At 36.7% G+C, this 14,191-nt stretch overlaps 1 protein-coding gene across 1 annotated transcript in view; it reads right to left on the bottom strand.

Moving 5' to 3' along the window:
- LOC132092714 (exostosin-1-like) overlaps nt 1–13,139 on the bottom strand; it is a 367,552-nt gene extending 354,413 nt beyond the window's left edge. The window contains exons 1-2 of the mRNA XM_059499069.1: nt 11,970–13,139; nt 9,969–11,039 (exon numbers count right to left, since the gene is read on the bottom strand). Coding sequence (XP_059355052.1) covers nt 9,969–10,930 — 962 coding nt within the window. The 5' untranslated portion in view covers nt 10,931–11,039; nt 11,970–13,139. The remainder of the gene's footprint in view (nt 1–9,968; nt 11,040–11,969) is intronic.
- Nucleotides 13,140–14,191: the final 1,052 nt, after the last annotated feature.

Genomic DNA, 14,191 nt, shown 5'->3' with positions numbered 1-14,191 from the left:
TGTGTGTGTGTGTGTGTGTGTGTGTTTGTGTGTGTATGCTAGCTAAACTGAAACACAATGCTGATAGAAAGAATGTTAGAATCCTTCTTCTCCCTTCCTCCAGCTAAGTCAATAATGAGTTTGGGTCAGTGATGCAGTTATAAGATTTCTGTTGAAATGGTTTTTGGAGAGGAATCATGCAACTCAGAATAAGAACTGATCAATTAGCCTGTCGTGGTAAATAACAGCTGAGATGATGTTATGAACGCGCCACTGAGGGTGATTGGTTCACATTTTCATCAGAGGGAATTCTGGGTGAAGGCGCATTGACAGTCCTGTAAATCAAGTCGTGGTTAAATAAATGCCAGCACTCAGAAATGGCATGAAAAGATTGAGGGATATTTATGAAAATTAACGCTTATGCTAAATGCTTACTGAGCTGAATGTGGGTGCATTATATATTACATTTTCATAGTAGGGGGTTATGAGAGATAGATCTATTTAGACATGGTTATGAGTTTGTGCATTCTTAAAGAGGACTAAATAAATATTAAATTGCTTTGAGTAGCTTCAGTTTACACACAGGAGAAGATCTCAGGGTAACTGCTCTCACGTCTCTCTTTTTCAGACTGAGACGTATACCTGAAGACACTTTTAGAATGGCAACACTAATTTTAAAGGTATATTTCACCCCAAAAGATGAAGATTTGCTATTAATTTACTCACCCACAGGCCATCCAATATGTAGGTGATATTTTTTTTCTTCAACAGAACAGCAAAGACAATTTTTAGCTGAAACCGTGGTCCTTGGTGATTCATAAAATGTAAGTCAGCAGCTGCAGTCACTTTGAGAGTCAAAAAAGCATATCACGGAAGACTAAATTAATACCTGTGACTCCTGAGGATATATTGAGGTCTTGTGAAGTGAAACGATTGGTCTGTGCAAGAAACTGAACATTATTCAGTGCTCCATTTTCTCCAACACTAACTGAACTGAAGAAACAGTTCTGACTCGGACTCGGATCAAGTCTGCAAAGGCTTTTTCACCTGTTTTCATGATCTTGCCAAGCCAGCAAAGCCCCGGGCTCGCCCTGCCCATTCGAACATACTGATCTTTCATTTTTACAGGCATCACCAAAATAAGTACACTGCTAGTATATCTCCAATCGTCTTCAGAGCACCCTTGAGGGTCGAAACTCCTTAGAAATGCATTTCTAAAATGTAAATAAGTGCCTGACTGTCTGGCCATGGGAAGAATGGCTGAAACGGCAGGTTTGTTCATTTTTGGACAGGTGAATAAATGTGAATTGACACAGCTAAGCAGAGTAGAGTTTTATTAATGGTGATGTCACTTTTCATAAATTATACAGTAAAAATGATTGACCTCTGCAGTTACAGTGTGTGTGTGTGTAGATAATAAGAAATTCCATGTTTCTGTATGTGATCAATTGCTCAATGTTATCAATTCATACTCAACATACCAGAAAGAAAGAATTTTAATGTTGTATTATCAGGAAAACAGCGACAGTTGTTATTCATAAACACCTGCAGAATGAGTTACTTATTATAAGATGTCAGTGCAGTTGTTAGTTCAATTCCAGAAAGCATTTGGACAGTGTGTGGTTTCATTTACTTGTTAATGAACCAGCAAGCGGTTTAAATGACCTCAAGGTTCCTTAAGATGGACAACAAAAGTGTGGAAAATGTCCTTCTCCTCTCTGCTGACGAGGTGATATGGGACAGAAAAATATGATCTAAATTGTTTCTCCTAGACCAGTCATTCACAGCTTGTGGGCTAGGGCCTACTAGGGGGCCTCAGGAAACTTACTAGGAGATGTTAAACAAAAAAATAAGATATTTCTTATATGGATTCATTATTTTGTCTTTGAAGAATCATGATATAATCTCAACCCCCTGTAAGCGGATGAGTGGAAATTAACAGTGAATTAACTCTGTGATGTTTATGATATTTCGCTGATCACTCGCATTTATGCAAACATGTTCTTCTTGAGTTTACAAGTCATTTTTAGGAGGGGAGTGATCTCTGTGACTTGTTGGTGTCTTTATATCTTTTCACTTGGCTGTAATAAGTCGCACTGAGTAAATACAGCTGGTTAAAACAAAAACTGTGTCCTTCTTCATTTCAGGTTGCCAAGCAACAAAATGTGATTATTTTAAAGTCACTCTTTTTTCAGTCACAAGTTTTTGTTTTTTTTTATAAACAGTGGTCAAATATCGAAACTAGAGTCCTTTTCATGATATACAGTAGTCTGTCGAGGCTATAAACATGATTATCAAAGTAATAGCATGCAGTGAATATTAACAACAACAAGCAGGACCTTTAAAAGTTACATGCACTTAAGTGTGTTCTAAATAACACCATGAAATATTTTGTTCACCAGTGGATCCTCTGCAGTGAATGGGTGCCGTCAGAAGGAGAGTGCAAACAGCTGATAAAATCACCACGATAATCCACAAATAATCCACATGACTCCAGTCCATCAATAAATGTCTTACGAAATGAAAAGTTGTTTGTTTGCAAGAAACAAATGCATTATTAAGACATTTTTACTTAAAATTGCTTCTGGCCTAAATAGCAGTCCATATTCTATAAAAATGCTTCCTACAGTTAAAAAATAAATAAATATTTTAAGTCCTCTCACATCTAAACCCTGTCATATTAGTTTAGAACTGTTTTGGACTGTCTCCATATGCATGATCTGTGCATATTTCTCTCCTGATTCAAATGAGAGGACTTTGTGATTGTGATGTTTTTATCAGTTGTTTGGACTCTCATTCTGACGGCACCCATTCACTCCATAAGATCCATTGGTCAGTAAGTGATGCAATGCTACATTTCTCCAATTGTGATCAGATGAAGAAACAAACTCATCTACATCTTGGATGGCCTGAGGCCATATACTATACTATACCTTGTTACCTTGTTGGGAAGTTGTGGCCAAACTTGGCTGAATGTCACATGGGGAAATTGTGGCCTAATGGTTAGAGAGTTGGACTTGCAATCGAAAGGTTGTGAGTTTGAGTCTCGGGCCGGCAGGAATTGTAGGTGGGGGGAGTGCATGTACAGTGCTCTCAATACCATGACTGAGGTGCCCTTGAGCAAGGCATCGAACCCCCAACTGCCCCCCGGTCATCATAAAAAATAAAAAAATAAACAGTTTGACCAATGATTTATTTCAAATAAGCAGCAGCACACAAATAACCCTTCCAGGTTTACTGTGCAAACCCCCTGTTTTCCAGATATTTGAAGTGTCATTAAAAGTAACATGTTTCAGAATGAGAATTCATAATAAAAGTATTGCTACATGACAGCTCTGGTCCTCAGGAGCTGAGAGGGGTTTATTGTGGAGTAGAAAGGATGGATTTTCTGTTACTGGACAAACAGTAGCTAAACCAGCTCATTCCCAGCAGGTGGGTTTGTTACCGACGTCTCAGAACACTTTCTTTCTTCATATCTCTCATTCTCTCCCTCTGTCTCCCACAGTGCAGCATTCTTCCAAACTGCTGAGAATGCCAATTGAAATCTCTGAAAGTCTTAAGGTAGCCGAAAATCTCCTGCTGGAAACACCATCCATCTCAGAGTCAACAGCAGGTGTACTGTGTTAATTTGTTATCCTGCGGGTTTTTTCCTCTAATGAATCAAATATCACTAAATCACTACAGTATGTAGACACCAAAGGCGCCCCTTATCATTTTTAAACCAATGTTTTTCTCGGTAACCCCATTGTTTGTAATGAGAACCATTTGCTGTCACTGACACAAAAGGCCTCATGAAACATCATCTTAAAACATCCCGATCATTTTGCTGGCTAAAATGTGTCCACACTTGTAATTCTATATGCTTTTGTCTGAAGAAAGCTGTATTATATATCGATTGTGTATTTAATTTAACACGATTAGTCAGCTGTTCCTGTAGCTGCAGTAGAAGTGATGATGGGGTGTAATTTTCATTATGAGCTCAGAAACATTAATTAGCTTCGCTGAAGTGTTGTGTTTTCTGTTTGATTAGACAACTAATGTATAAACCTCACCATCAGCTTTCTTCACATATATTTCTGGTGGTCACTGTTTAATTTTGTTTAGTGCTCAAAGCCCCATGAGTACAGAACTGTAACTGTGGGTGAGTTAAAATGGAACAATTCAGGAGCAGCTGAATAATACAAAATATGTCATTAATAAATGCGCTGCAGGGTTTTTTTTACGTTGCTAATCGACGACCGAATCAGTTGTCCCGTCAGCCTAATCAATGATTATAGCGTGAGCGCTCTAAAATCTTTGGTTTGCTGTCATTTTAGCAGAAACTTAGAGTAACTAGAGATTTCCGCATAGATCTGAACTAAATCGGCAGACGTGCTGAATAAAAACGCAAGTTCACTCACTGACAGGAGATGACAGAACAGCAGAAATATGTGCACTAAGCATAAATATAAAATATTATTCGCTCTGGTGTTTATCAAACAACACAAAATATTTAAATATAATATACAAAATATTAATATACTGAAAAACTTTACAACTCTAAAACACATTTTCGTTACTTGATATAACATAAATATATTAACTGAAATAAAGTATAATAACAAGGCAATATTTCTCATTTTCATTTACTTTCTCTTACTAAAATAACTAAAACGAAATATTAAATGAATATAAATTAATATATTTTAAAACAACAAAAAACAATGAAAATGACAAAAACAATCTACAAAATTACTAAAACTGAAATGAAAATGGATAAAATCGAATTCAAAATATTAACAACAAACACTATGGGTGATTCTTTTCTATACCCACTGTATATTCTCTCTAGGTTTATATACATATAGACCTAAAAAGGTTTATACTGGGCAAAAGTCTTAGGCCACTAGTATTTTCACCAAGAAAAGATAGTTTTAAGTCAGTTATTCATTTTGCTTTAGTGTGTCAGTAGGAAATATCAGTTTACATTTCTAAACATTTCTTTTGCCATCATTTGTAATAATCCAGTGAGATTTTAGTTTGCACAAGGAGTCTGACAGCATCTGACAGCATAATCAGTCTGTCTGGAATAACATGAAGAAACAGAACAAACTGAGATTTGTCATGTAAAATTGTCATGTAAAATGTTAAACAGTTCACCAAGACGCAGAGAGATACTATGGAATTTACTTTAATAACTATAATACTGGATACACGAATAACGCATTTGAATTTATTTTACTGTTTGCTTCGCGATGAGAGGAATAAGACATAATTCACCCCAAAAAGATGTGATGTGGTTGAGGATTTGAGATTTGGATTTCCTCAGAAAAAAAGAATGAAACACTTTATTCAGCAGAGATCATAAACATGAGTAAGTCTCTTTTTATTTATTTATATACTTGTATTAGTTTTCACATAACGTGTAAACGTTTTACTAGTTAGACTTTTTCCTAAGACTTTTTCCAAACTATAATTCCTGACTAAATGTATAATCAAGTGAAATATTATGAAGTTTCAATAACAATATACAATACTATACCATTCAAAAGCTTGATGTAAATAATATAAATGTAACAAATAGATAACTGTAACAAATATAACAAAAAATGGTGTTCTTTTAATTTATCCCCCCTAAAAAACCTGAAAAATAATCTCAGCTCTTTTCAACATTAATAATAATAATAATAATAATGATAATAATAATAACAACAATAATTTTTTTTTTTTTTTTGTAGAATCATATTGTTAAAATGATTTCTGAAGGATTGTGTGACTTGATTAATGGTGCAAAAAAATAGTTTGAAAGTCAGCTTTGATTGTTCCTAATAAACTGTTTAACTGCTCCCCCAAGTGGATATTAAATTATGTTGTGGGATAATTAAATATATTCTAAATAAACTACAAACATAAAATTATATAGATTTATTTTGTCCTTACATTCTTTCTTGTAACTCTTCCCTCTCAGACACGCACCTGACTGAAAGGCTTATGCAGCTCATTATGCAGGCCTTTGTCTTCTCAGGTGTAAATCACAATGATATTCATGGTAGTTGACGCCTACTCGCATATGACTTTTACCAACAGAAAGTGTCTTAGAAAATTTTAATCAATATATTGTTTTCTGTAAGTGAGTAAACAAGATGATTTTCACATAATTTAGAAAGAAAAATTCTAGGCTACAAGCTCCAGTTCTCAAAAATCCCGGGAACCATTGTTCTGTATGTGTTTTTTTGCCTTAATCAAGTGTTTTAACATTTTTAGTTTTTCACTAACCACGCATAACATTTTTTCTCTCAAAAACACAATCATGTACATACATGCATTTCACATATTATTACAGCCCAGTTTGTGCTGATTACAGTGAGATTAGACTTTAACCATTTAGATGTTTATAAGAAACTGAAAAAAGCACAAATGTCAGGGCATGACAAAACTTCTCCAGGCCCCAAAAATACCCTTAGACTCCAGAGGGTTGGCAATTTCATATGAATTTGTGTAATCATATGAAAATGTACATGCATAGATCCTGCAAATACTTACGAATGCCATTGTATGAATCGTAAAATACTTAAGGATTACATGAGACAATAATGTACTAATTATAATGATATTTCACAAGTTTTCACAACAAGGAATGATTTCACGTTTGGTTAAATTTGAATTCATTTAAATGTATTTCCAAAACACATGAATATTTGGTTTAATTTGCCACGTCAACTAAAATTGTTTTTGTCTACTAAAATTAGATGCCATTTAGAATAAAATGGACTAAAATTAATTCATATGACATGAAAAGATACTGACAGAAGAAGAAGAAGACAACAGCTATGACTTTATAAACAGTTACATATTTGGCCAAGAGTGAGGTGACAATAAATGTTGTGTACAACTCTGCACCCAACAGGGGGTCATTTTCACGCAATCTTTAACAATGTGGCTTCTGTTTATGCCTGTCAACAGATGGAAACCTCAAATTTGGTTGTCATAAAAGTTTAGGATTTAATACCGCACAGCTGTGAGCTCTCAAAGTTTAAGCAGCTGTGTTTATTGAAGAGGGTGATTAATTTTGGAGGTAAAACTGGGATTTGTAATCACTTCCCTTTTGTGTGATTCTGAAGCTAAAAACACAACACATCACATTAATCACACACCCTAATTAAAAAACAGCAGGCTTCTAGCTCTCTACTCTCTATCTCTCTCGCTCTCTCTTGCACTAACTCTATCTTTCTTTCTCTCTTTATGCTGTCTCTCTCTCTTTCTCAAGTGTGATGGATTTGTAGGATGCATCCAGTCGTGAGGTGCTCTAATTTGGAGCCTATCAATACATTTTATCAGTGGGGGCTCTTCCTCCCTTGTATCTCCACCTTATTCCTCCTTCTCTTCCTCTTCTCTTCTTTGACTTTGGGTCACTGGATAATTAAACCCCAATGTGAACTTTCCATCCAGAGTCCAGTGGCGAGGACCGAAATGACTCTCACTACCTTCGCTCAAATTTCATTTCTTCTTAGAATGTATGATTTGTACATTTTGCACTGCAGAACTCTGGATTACTGCATGCAGTGCGGCAATAATAAATCATATGAATTACTGGGTTATTTTCAGTGGTGTTGTGCTTGTTGCCTCTTTGAGTTATGTGGAGTTTGCCTATATCACACATACTGCATCTGCATACAATCTGCAGCCCATATAAACAGGTTACAATGTTCACAATTGGGAAAATGTCCCACATTTTCATCAGTCTGCTGGTTTTTAATTGTAGTATTAAGAAAATGTCCATTCACTCTTTTGCCTTTTTAAGAAAGCTTTTTATTTATTTTACATTTTTTGACGTAGTTTAACTTATATTTAACAGCGCTTCGTCAGAAGAAGTAACCCACCTCAACACAAATAAAACAGCAATTTATAAAATCCTATTCAATGGTTGAAAAGAAAAGAGTAATGGAACTGACAATAGAGTTTTGGTGCCAAATTGACATGTCATGCTCAGTTCGGGGACTTTTAGAAATCAAACTCTCTTAAAACAAACTTTTCACACTTTGTGCAGTGTCCAACAGTTGAGGTCATAAGTTTACATAAATGACAAGTTATTTATTTATTCATTCATTCATTTAGAACTGCTCTAAATTTCACATAACAGATGTTAACATATAGTGCAAAACAATAATAAAACAAAATAATAGCTGAATTCAATGAATGAATATATATGGAGTGTATGCATGAACTGTTTATGTGTTTGAGTGAGCCAGCACAGGTGACTTAAAAAAAAAAATAGAAAAGTTCAATCAACATTTAATTGTATATAGCCAGTGTGTTGTGCATCCTAAATAAATCATATTACATCATATTTTTACATATATTTACAAATTCACTTTTTGAATACCTTGTTAAAATTACAGCTTGGAAATTATGCACAACATATTCCGTTCAAATTGATGTTGACATTTAGACTTTTTTTTTTTTTCTCACATCACATTGTGTGTTTGTAATAACTTCTGATCACGATCTAATGTGTGTTTTGGTCATAAAATGTTGCTGAAATATGTTATGTGTAGCCTTTTATATTAAACTAATCGCTACACCTGCTTAGCATTTCTCATTTAAACACACTGTATTGTTATGAAAATAGACAGAATCTCATGAAAAACATACAAATCATAAACTGTCGTAATCGTGTGTTTATTAGCTTCATGGTTCATCCATGGAAATGTTTTCCTGGGTTTCTTATGCACAGAACTGAACGCGGAAGTGTAATGGATGTTCTCAACCATCATCATCTAAAGCATAAATATGTAATGAGAAAACTAGGGTTAATTTGATAGAAAAATTCAGTTTTTTATTTTATTTTTAATGTGTATAGTGTTTAGACTGATGTTAAAATGCTCTTTGACACTGGTCTATTTGCACCATTTGCAACTTTAACAGTCTGAAACAACACTCTGGCTTTTCTCTTCAGTCACATTGTGATTCTACTTGTGGCAACCAAAATAAAAATGATTACTTCCATATGTTTTTGTACTTAAATTTTCAAATTTGCATAGTGTATAGACAGTTGTTAAAATGTAATGATCTTATACACTGTTTATTTGCCACTTTAACATTTTGAAGCGACACCCAGGGTATGTATGTGTCTAAGTACAGAGTTTTTAAAAAACTGATAATCACAATATTTATCTAACAAATAAAGCTTGATTCATAGAAGATGCTTTCTATTAGTGCTACTAGTTGCACATGAGGTCAGTGCATAAAGCTCACATCTTAGCAAAATAAATAGACTATTTGCATTGAAAACACATCCTTACAATACAAGACAATCACATTCTTGTTGTTATACCAAAGAGAATTACACTCTATAACATAAATCTCGCCAAAACAGTGCATTTACATAAACTGTTCACATTAATGTCACAAACAGATGAAGATTGGCTTTGTTTCGGGCTAAGATACCCCTAGAGTCCTTTTCCTCAGCACTTTTCTTTTCCTGAGCTAGACAAATGCAACACCACTTCCATTTATAGCAGTATTCCCATGATAACTACATGAACACTACAGTCTAGAGTACAAAACAAGCAACAGTCTAAATCACTCTAACACTAAATACTGCCATTGAGCTTTCCTCAGGTTAACCTTTAAATGACCACAAATGAACATAAAAGTAAAACCGCCATTGAAGAGTCGAGCAAACAACAATCTGCATCTCAGTAGCTTTACTGAAACTGTATATCCTGCACATACAAATGAAAGCAATGGTTGACTCAAAAGTGAAAATTCTGTCCTTATTTTATTCATCCCTATGTCGTCCCAAACCTATATGACTTTCTTTCTTCCGCTGACCAAAAATAAGATTTGTCCCTCATTGAGTTTCATTGTATGGACAAATAAAAAATAACTCAGGTCGTACTGGTTGGGAACAACATGAAAATATACTTTTCACGTTTATGTGGACCACTTCTTTAAAGACTAGCACACCACACACCAGCGTGATAAAGACAGGAGAATGTGGGACTTACTTTGTGTATTCTTCATTGTCTCTGTCGCACCTTGCATCCTTATGTTTCTCCCAGTCTTTCCCGTGTTTGCAGGTAGTCAATAAAATGATATCATCCCCATTATGTATATGATACAAAGCATTTCTGGTTTCAGAACCGATGCCAGTTAAATACCTCTTCCCTTTGAAGACCAGCAAGTATTTCCGTAAGGGAGGGACATTGTTAAGATTCAGATAACCTTTGCTCCCTCCTTTCTGAGGATGGTCTTTTGAAAACAAAGGGATGGACACGTCAAAGCGTGGTCTAAAGTTGTCCATGTCGGTGCTGGCCTTGGCCAGCATGGCTTGGCCGATATCGAAGCCTAGTTCCTCCGTATAATCAGGCCACGTTCCAGAGTACAAGTTAAAAATCAGATGGTTCCTCCCTTCGTACCACAGAGGGAGGCTTTGAATTCGGGCTCGGACGTTATGTACATACTGAGCGGACAGCTGGTCCCTGTCTAGAGTGTCTATGCTCAATACAAACAGACAGGCCTCATTAGGGTCAGTCGTGTAAAACCGTGATTCCTCGATGGCATCCAGAATCTTCTGGTAGCTTTCCGAAGGCGCCTCACCTTTCTGAGGCGGATACACGTAGATTTTAAACCCCCGTTCGCAGCGCTGGAAATCGAAACAGGTCTCCATGCGACATCGCCGGCTCTTGTAGATGTTCTTCTGGATCTCTCGTCTCTCGTGAGGAGACGTGTGTTGATGAAGAAGCAGGGGTCCGTCCTCTTCCTGCTCGGCCTCACCGAGGTACGTCTGCAGGGGAGGATCCACCCATTGTGGCCAACGGGACGGCCGAGGTGGGACACCGGCGATCTGTGAGACTCCATAAAGCTGGGCATTGTTCTGGAACTCACCGACTTGTAGGCCACACAGGTAGGCTAGTAAGAGGCTACAGGCCCCCACAGATACCAGCAGGTATCGCTTCTTCGCCTGCATGTGGACAGCGAGAAGCAGGGCAGGAAAAGAAGGAAGAACAGCGGGTGGACTGTAAACCCACGGGATGAGCTCTCATACCAACATGAGCATTCTGAATTTGCACGGACCACTGTAAGTGGAGAGAATGACAAAATCTAGCATTGTAACTCCATCTGAATACAGTCTTTATTACTTATAATTTACAATGAGACCACATTGGAAATCTGGGATTTGAACCTAGAAATGTAATATATAAATTAAAAAGAAAAATAAATGATTTCAAAAGATGTCAAAAGTAGCCCACCGGATAACAGACTTTTAGAATGATTTAGAATTTAAGAATTATTATTTTTAAGTAAAGGCTTATTATCATTATGAAAGCCAGTGTGGAATTAAAACCAGTGCGTCTCCCAGCGAGGTCTACCGTCTTAATCTTGAAGCGCCATCTGAGATTTGTGTCTAGCGCTGTGAATTTTTGATTTGTAGATGTATAATAAAGTGATAAAGTAATGACAGCAGGCTACTTATATTTTGTCAACATTACAAGCATGATACAGACCCTAAAGAAAAGGGCTCTGTTGCTATAGTAACCGCCTCAGGTGAAAGTCTTGGCAACTTTGTCAGTTTAACTAATCTAATTTTGTTGTTACTAAAACTTTTGAAAATGTGCATAAAATGTATATACACTTCATATATACAGATATAACTGTTCCTACTGTGGGATTTGGCTTCAAAAACTTGCCTCATCTAAAACATGGTAAAAACTGACTACATAGCTAGTTTACATAAATTACACACTTTCTAATATATATATATATATATATATATATATATATATAAAGAGAAACTTCTGTTTATTTAGTGAGGCTGTTTCAGTACCAAATGTGAGTTTTTTACTCTCATTTGAAAGCTCCTCAAACTGGGGCATTATTTATAAAACTAAAGAATAAAATAAGCTTATTAAACTGATTTACATAGGCTATAACATTGTACTTGCAACTTATGTAGTATATGCTGAACAAACTGAAACTGCATGCATAGAGGTACAGAGATGCTTTACCTCAGTCACCTGTTGAAGCTTCAATCATCTACTGAAGAGAAGAGGACCTTCAGTGATTCCCAACTTTATATTAGAAATCAAAGCACTATCAAGTCAGTGCATTATAAGGAGTTGTGCATCCAGCCATTACTATTTTCATAAAGCATATGTTTTGATCCTGTACGTCAATATAAGAAGGTGCTGAAAAACACACACGCTGTCTGAATCCATTAATCTGATAAAGCAACGTGATGTTCGTTATTCGCTGTTTCTGTCTTTACATGCATGATCTAAATATCTACATATTCCCATATGCCATAGTGCAATTTAAAATCCACCGAGTCTTCTATAAATTGCATTCCGTCCAAGTCTCGATTCATCACAACCTCAGCCTAATGAAATGCGCCAAATATCTCCAGAATCAAAAATCCTTCTACAAACGTGAGGATTTTCAACCTCTATCTTTCTGGATAAATGTGCAGGTTTTAGAGCAAAATCCATCGCAGAGTCCCCGAGACATCCTGTGCGCTCAAGTTGCGTTCACAACTCTCCGAGACCAAGACGAAACTTCTCATCACGCTCGTGGACTCGCAGCATCCTGCAGACTCTGTTAGCATCTCATAATCCCCCTGGACCACAGGTTTCAATCGCAATAAAGTCCTTCCAGCGGTTTGATTTAATTTGAAGCTAGCTGTCAGTCACAGCATGATCCGGAGTCAATCCAGGGACCACGTGCACAGACTCCAAAACAATCCCCAGTTTCGCTCTCATGACACTCCAATGTCAATTCATCTGTTTTTGATGCTCCTACAAATGCAAGCGCTGCGGATGATCGGATGTCCGCGTTTGGCGTGAAAGTTAACTGCTGTCATCTGAACGTCACTTTGCTCCAGCGCATCTTCACCGGGACGAGTCCAGCAGAAGAACGCACACCTTCTGTCGCACGCCTGTCTCTCTATAAGCAATCCCAGCAAGTCCTCTCCTTCAGAATCAGCAGGCGAGGAGCATGATGGAGAGCTCCTGGGGAGAGTTGAGGAATCCGCTCAGGATCTCTGTGAGCTTGAACCTCACACCGCCACGGAGTCAGTCCTCTCTGTTATTAGTAGAAGAGGCGCCGAGAGAAGGAGCGACAGTGTCGAGCACCTCAGAAGAACTGCGCGCGGATCAGACGCGCGGCCACGAGGACGCGCTCGAGCGCAAGCGAGCCACAGGCTGCAAACATCTTCACTGAGAAACTCTGTGATGATCCACCTCCACTGATGCACTCTGCACCGCGGTAACAATTCCAACACATCAACAATTTTATTGTGAAAATCAAAGTGTTTTTCAAAGTACATTTATTCAAGATATTAAACATTGAAAAATGTGACAGATACGTGTCTATAAATTACAAATGTAACGGATCTGACGGTTTTACACTTAAAGTAGGCTAGCATTAGGTTCATTACACAAATAGTTTATTTACAAGTTAATATAATTCTGATATCTATATATGTCTATTGAAGATATAAGTCTTCAATAATTGTTTAGCTACTTTATAAAATCACGGAAACTATTTAAAGCTTCGTGCTAAATGTAGCCTATAATAAGATAACATTTTGTAAACAGTAAGATTTGTCTTACACAAAAGTTTAATCAGCTGATAGCAGTAATTCTAAGATATTGCCGAGTCAACGAAAACATTAGGCTACATTACATTTTATTCACGATCAAATGCTTGTCATTAAAAAAAGGAAAAAAAGTAAAAGTAAAAGAAGACTTATAATAAGGAGCTTACACAAACAATGGAAAGTGTGTGTGTGTGTGTGTGTGTGTGTGAGAGAGAGAGAGAGAGAGAGAGAGAGAGAGAGAAGACAAGAATCACTCGAACTGTGACCATGTTCATTTAGGGACCAGTGAGTTATGTGTATTGCAAAATAAATGCTCCCATCTAGTGGTTGATGTGGGTAAGATAAAAGCCTTATAAAAAGATCAAAATAATATAAAAACATAGCAGAATGTAAACGCAATGAACAAACAGTAGCCTTGTTAACTGGCTGTCCTGATCTGATTTATAAAGCAGCGACAGGGTTGTACTGAATTCCGTACTGAATATGTCGACCAGGTTTTGACCTGTCTGGGTCACAGGGATGTCCTTGGGCTATAGTAGCAGTTGCCTAAAGCACAATGTGGTAGATTTAAGACAGCTCTGTCGTTCCTCTAAACATGAGCACAAAAAAATACAAATAAAAATTTAATTGTCA

This window comes from Carassius carassius, chromosome 18, assembly GCF_963082965.1.
Source record: "Carassius carassius chromosome 18, fCarCar2.1, whole genome shotgun sequence".
Classification (NCBI taxonomy): domain Eukaryota; kingdom Metazoa; phylum Chordata; class Actinopteri; order Cypriniformes; family Cyprinidae; genus Carassius; species Carassius carassius.
Note: the sequence above shows the minus strand (reverse complement) of the source record. Positions and strands in the feature narration are given on the sequence as shown.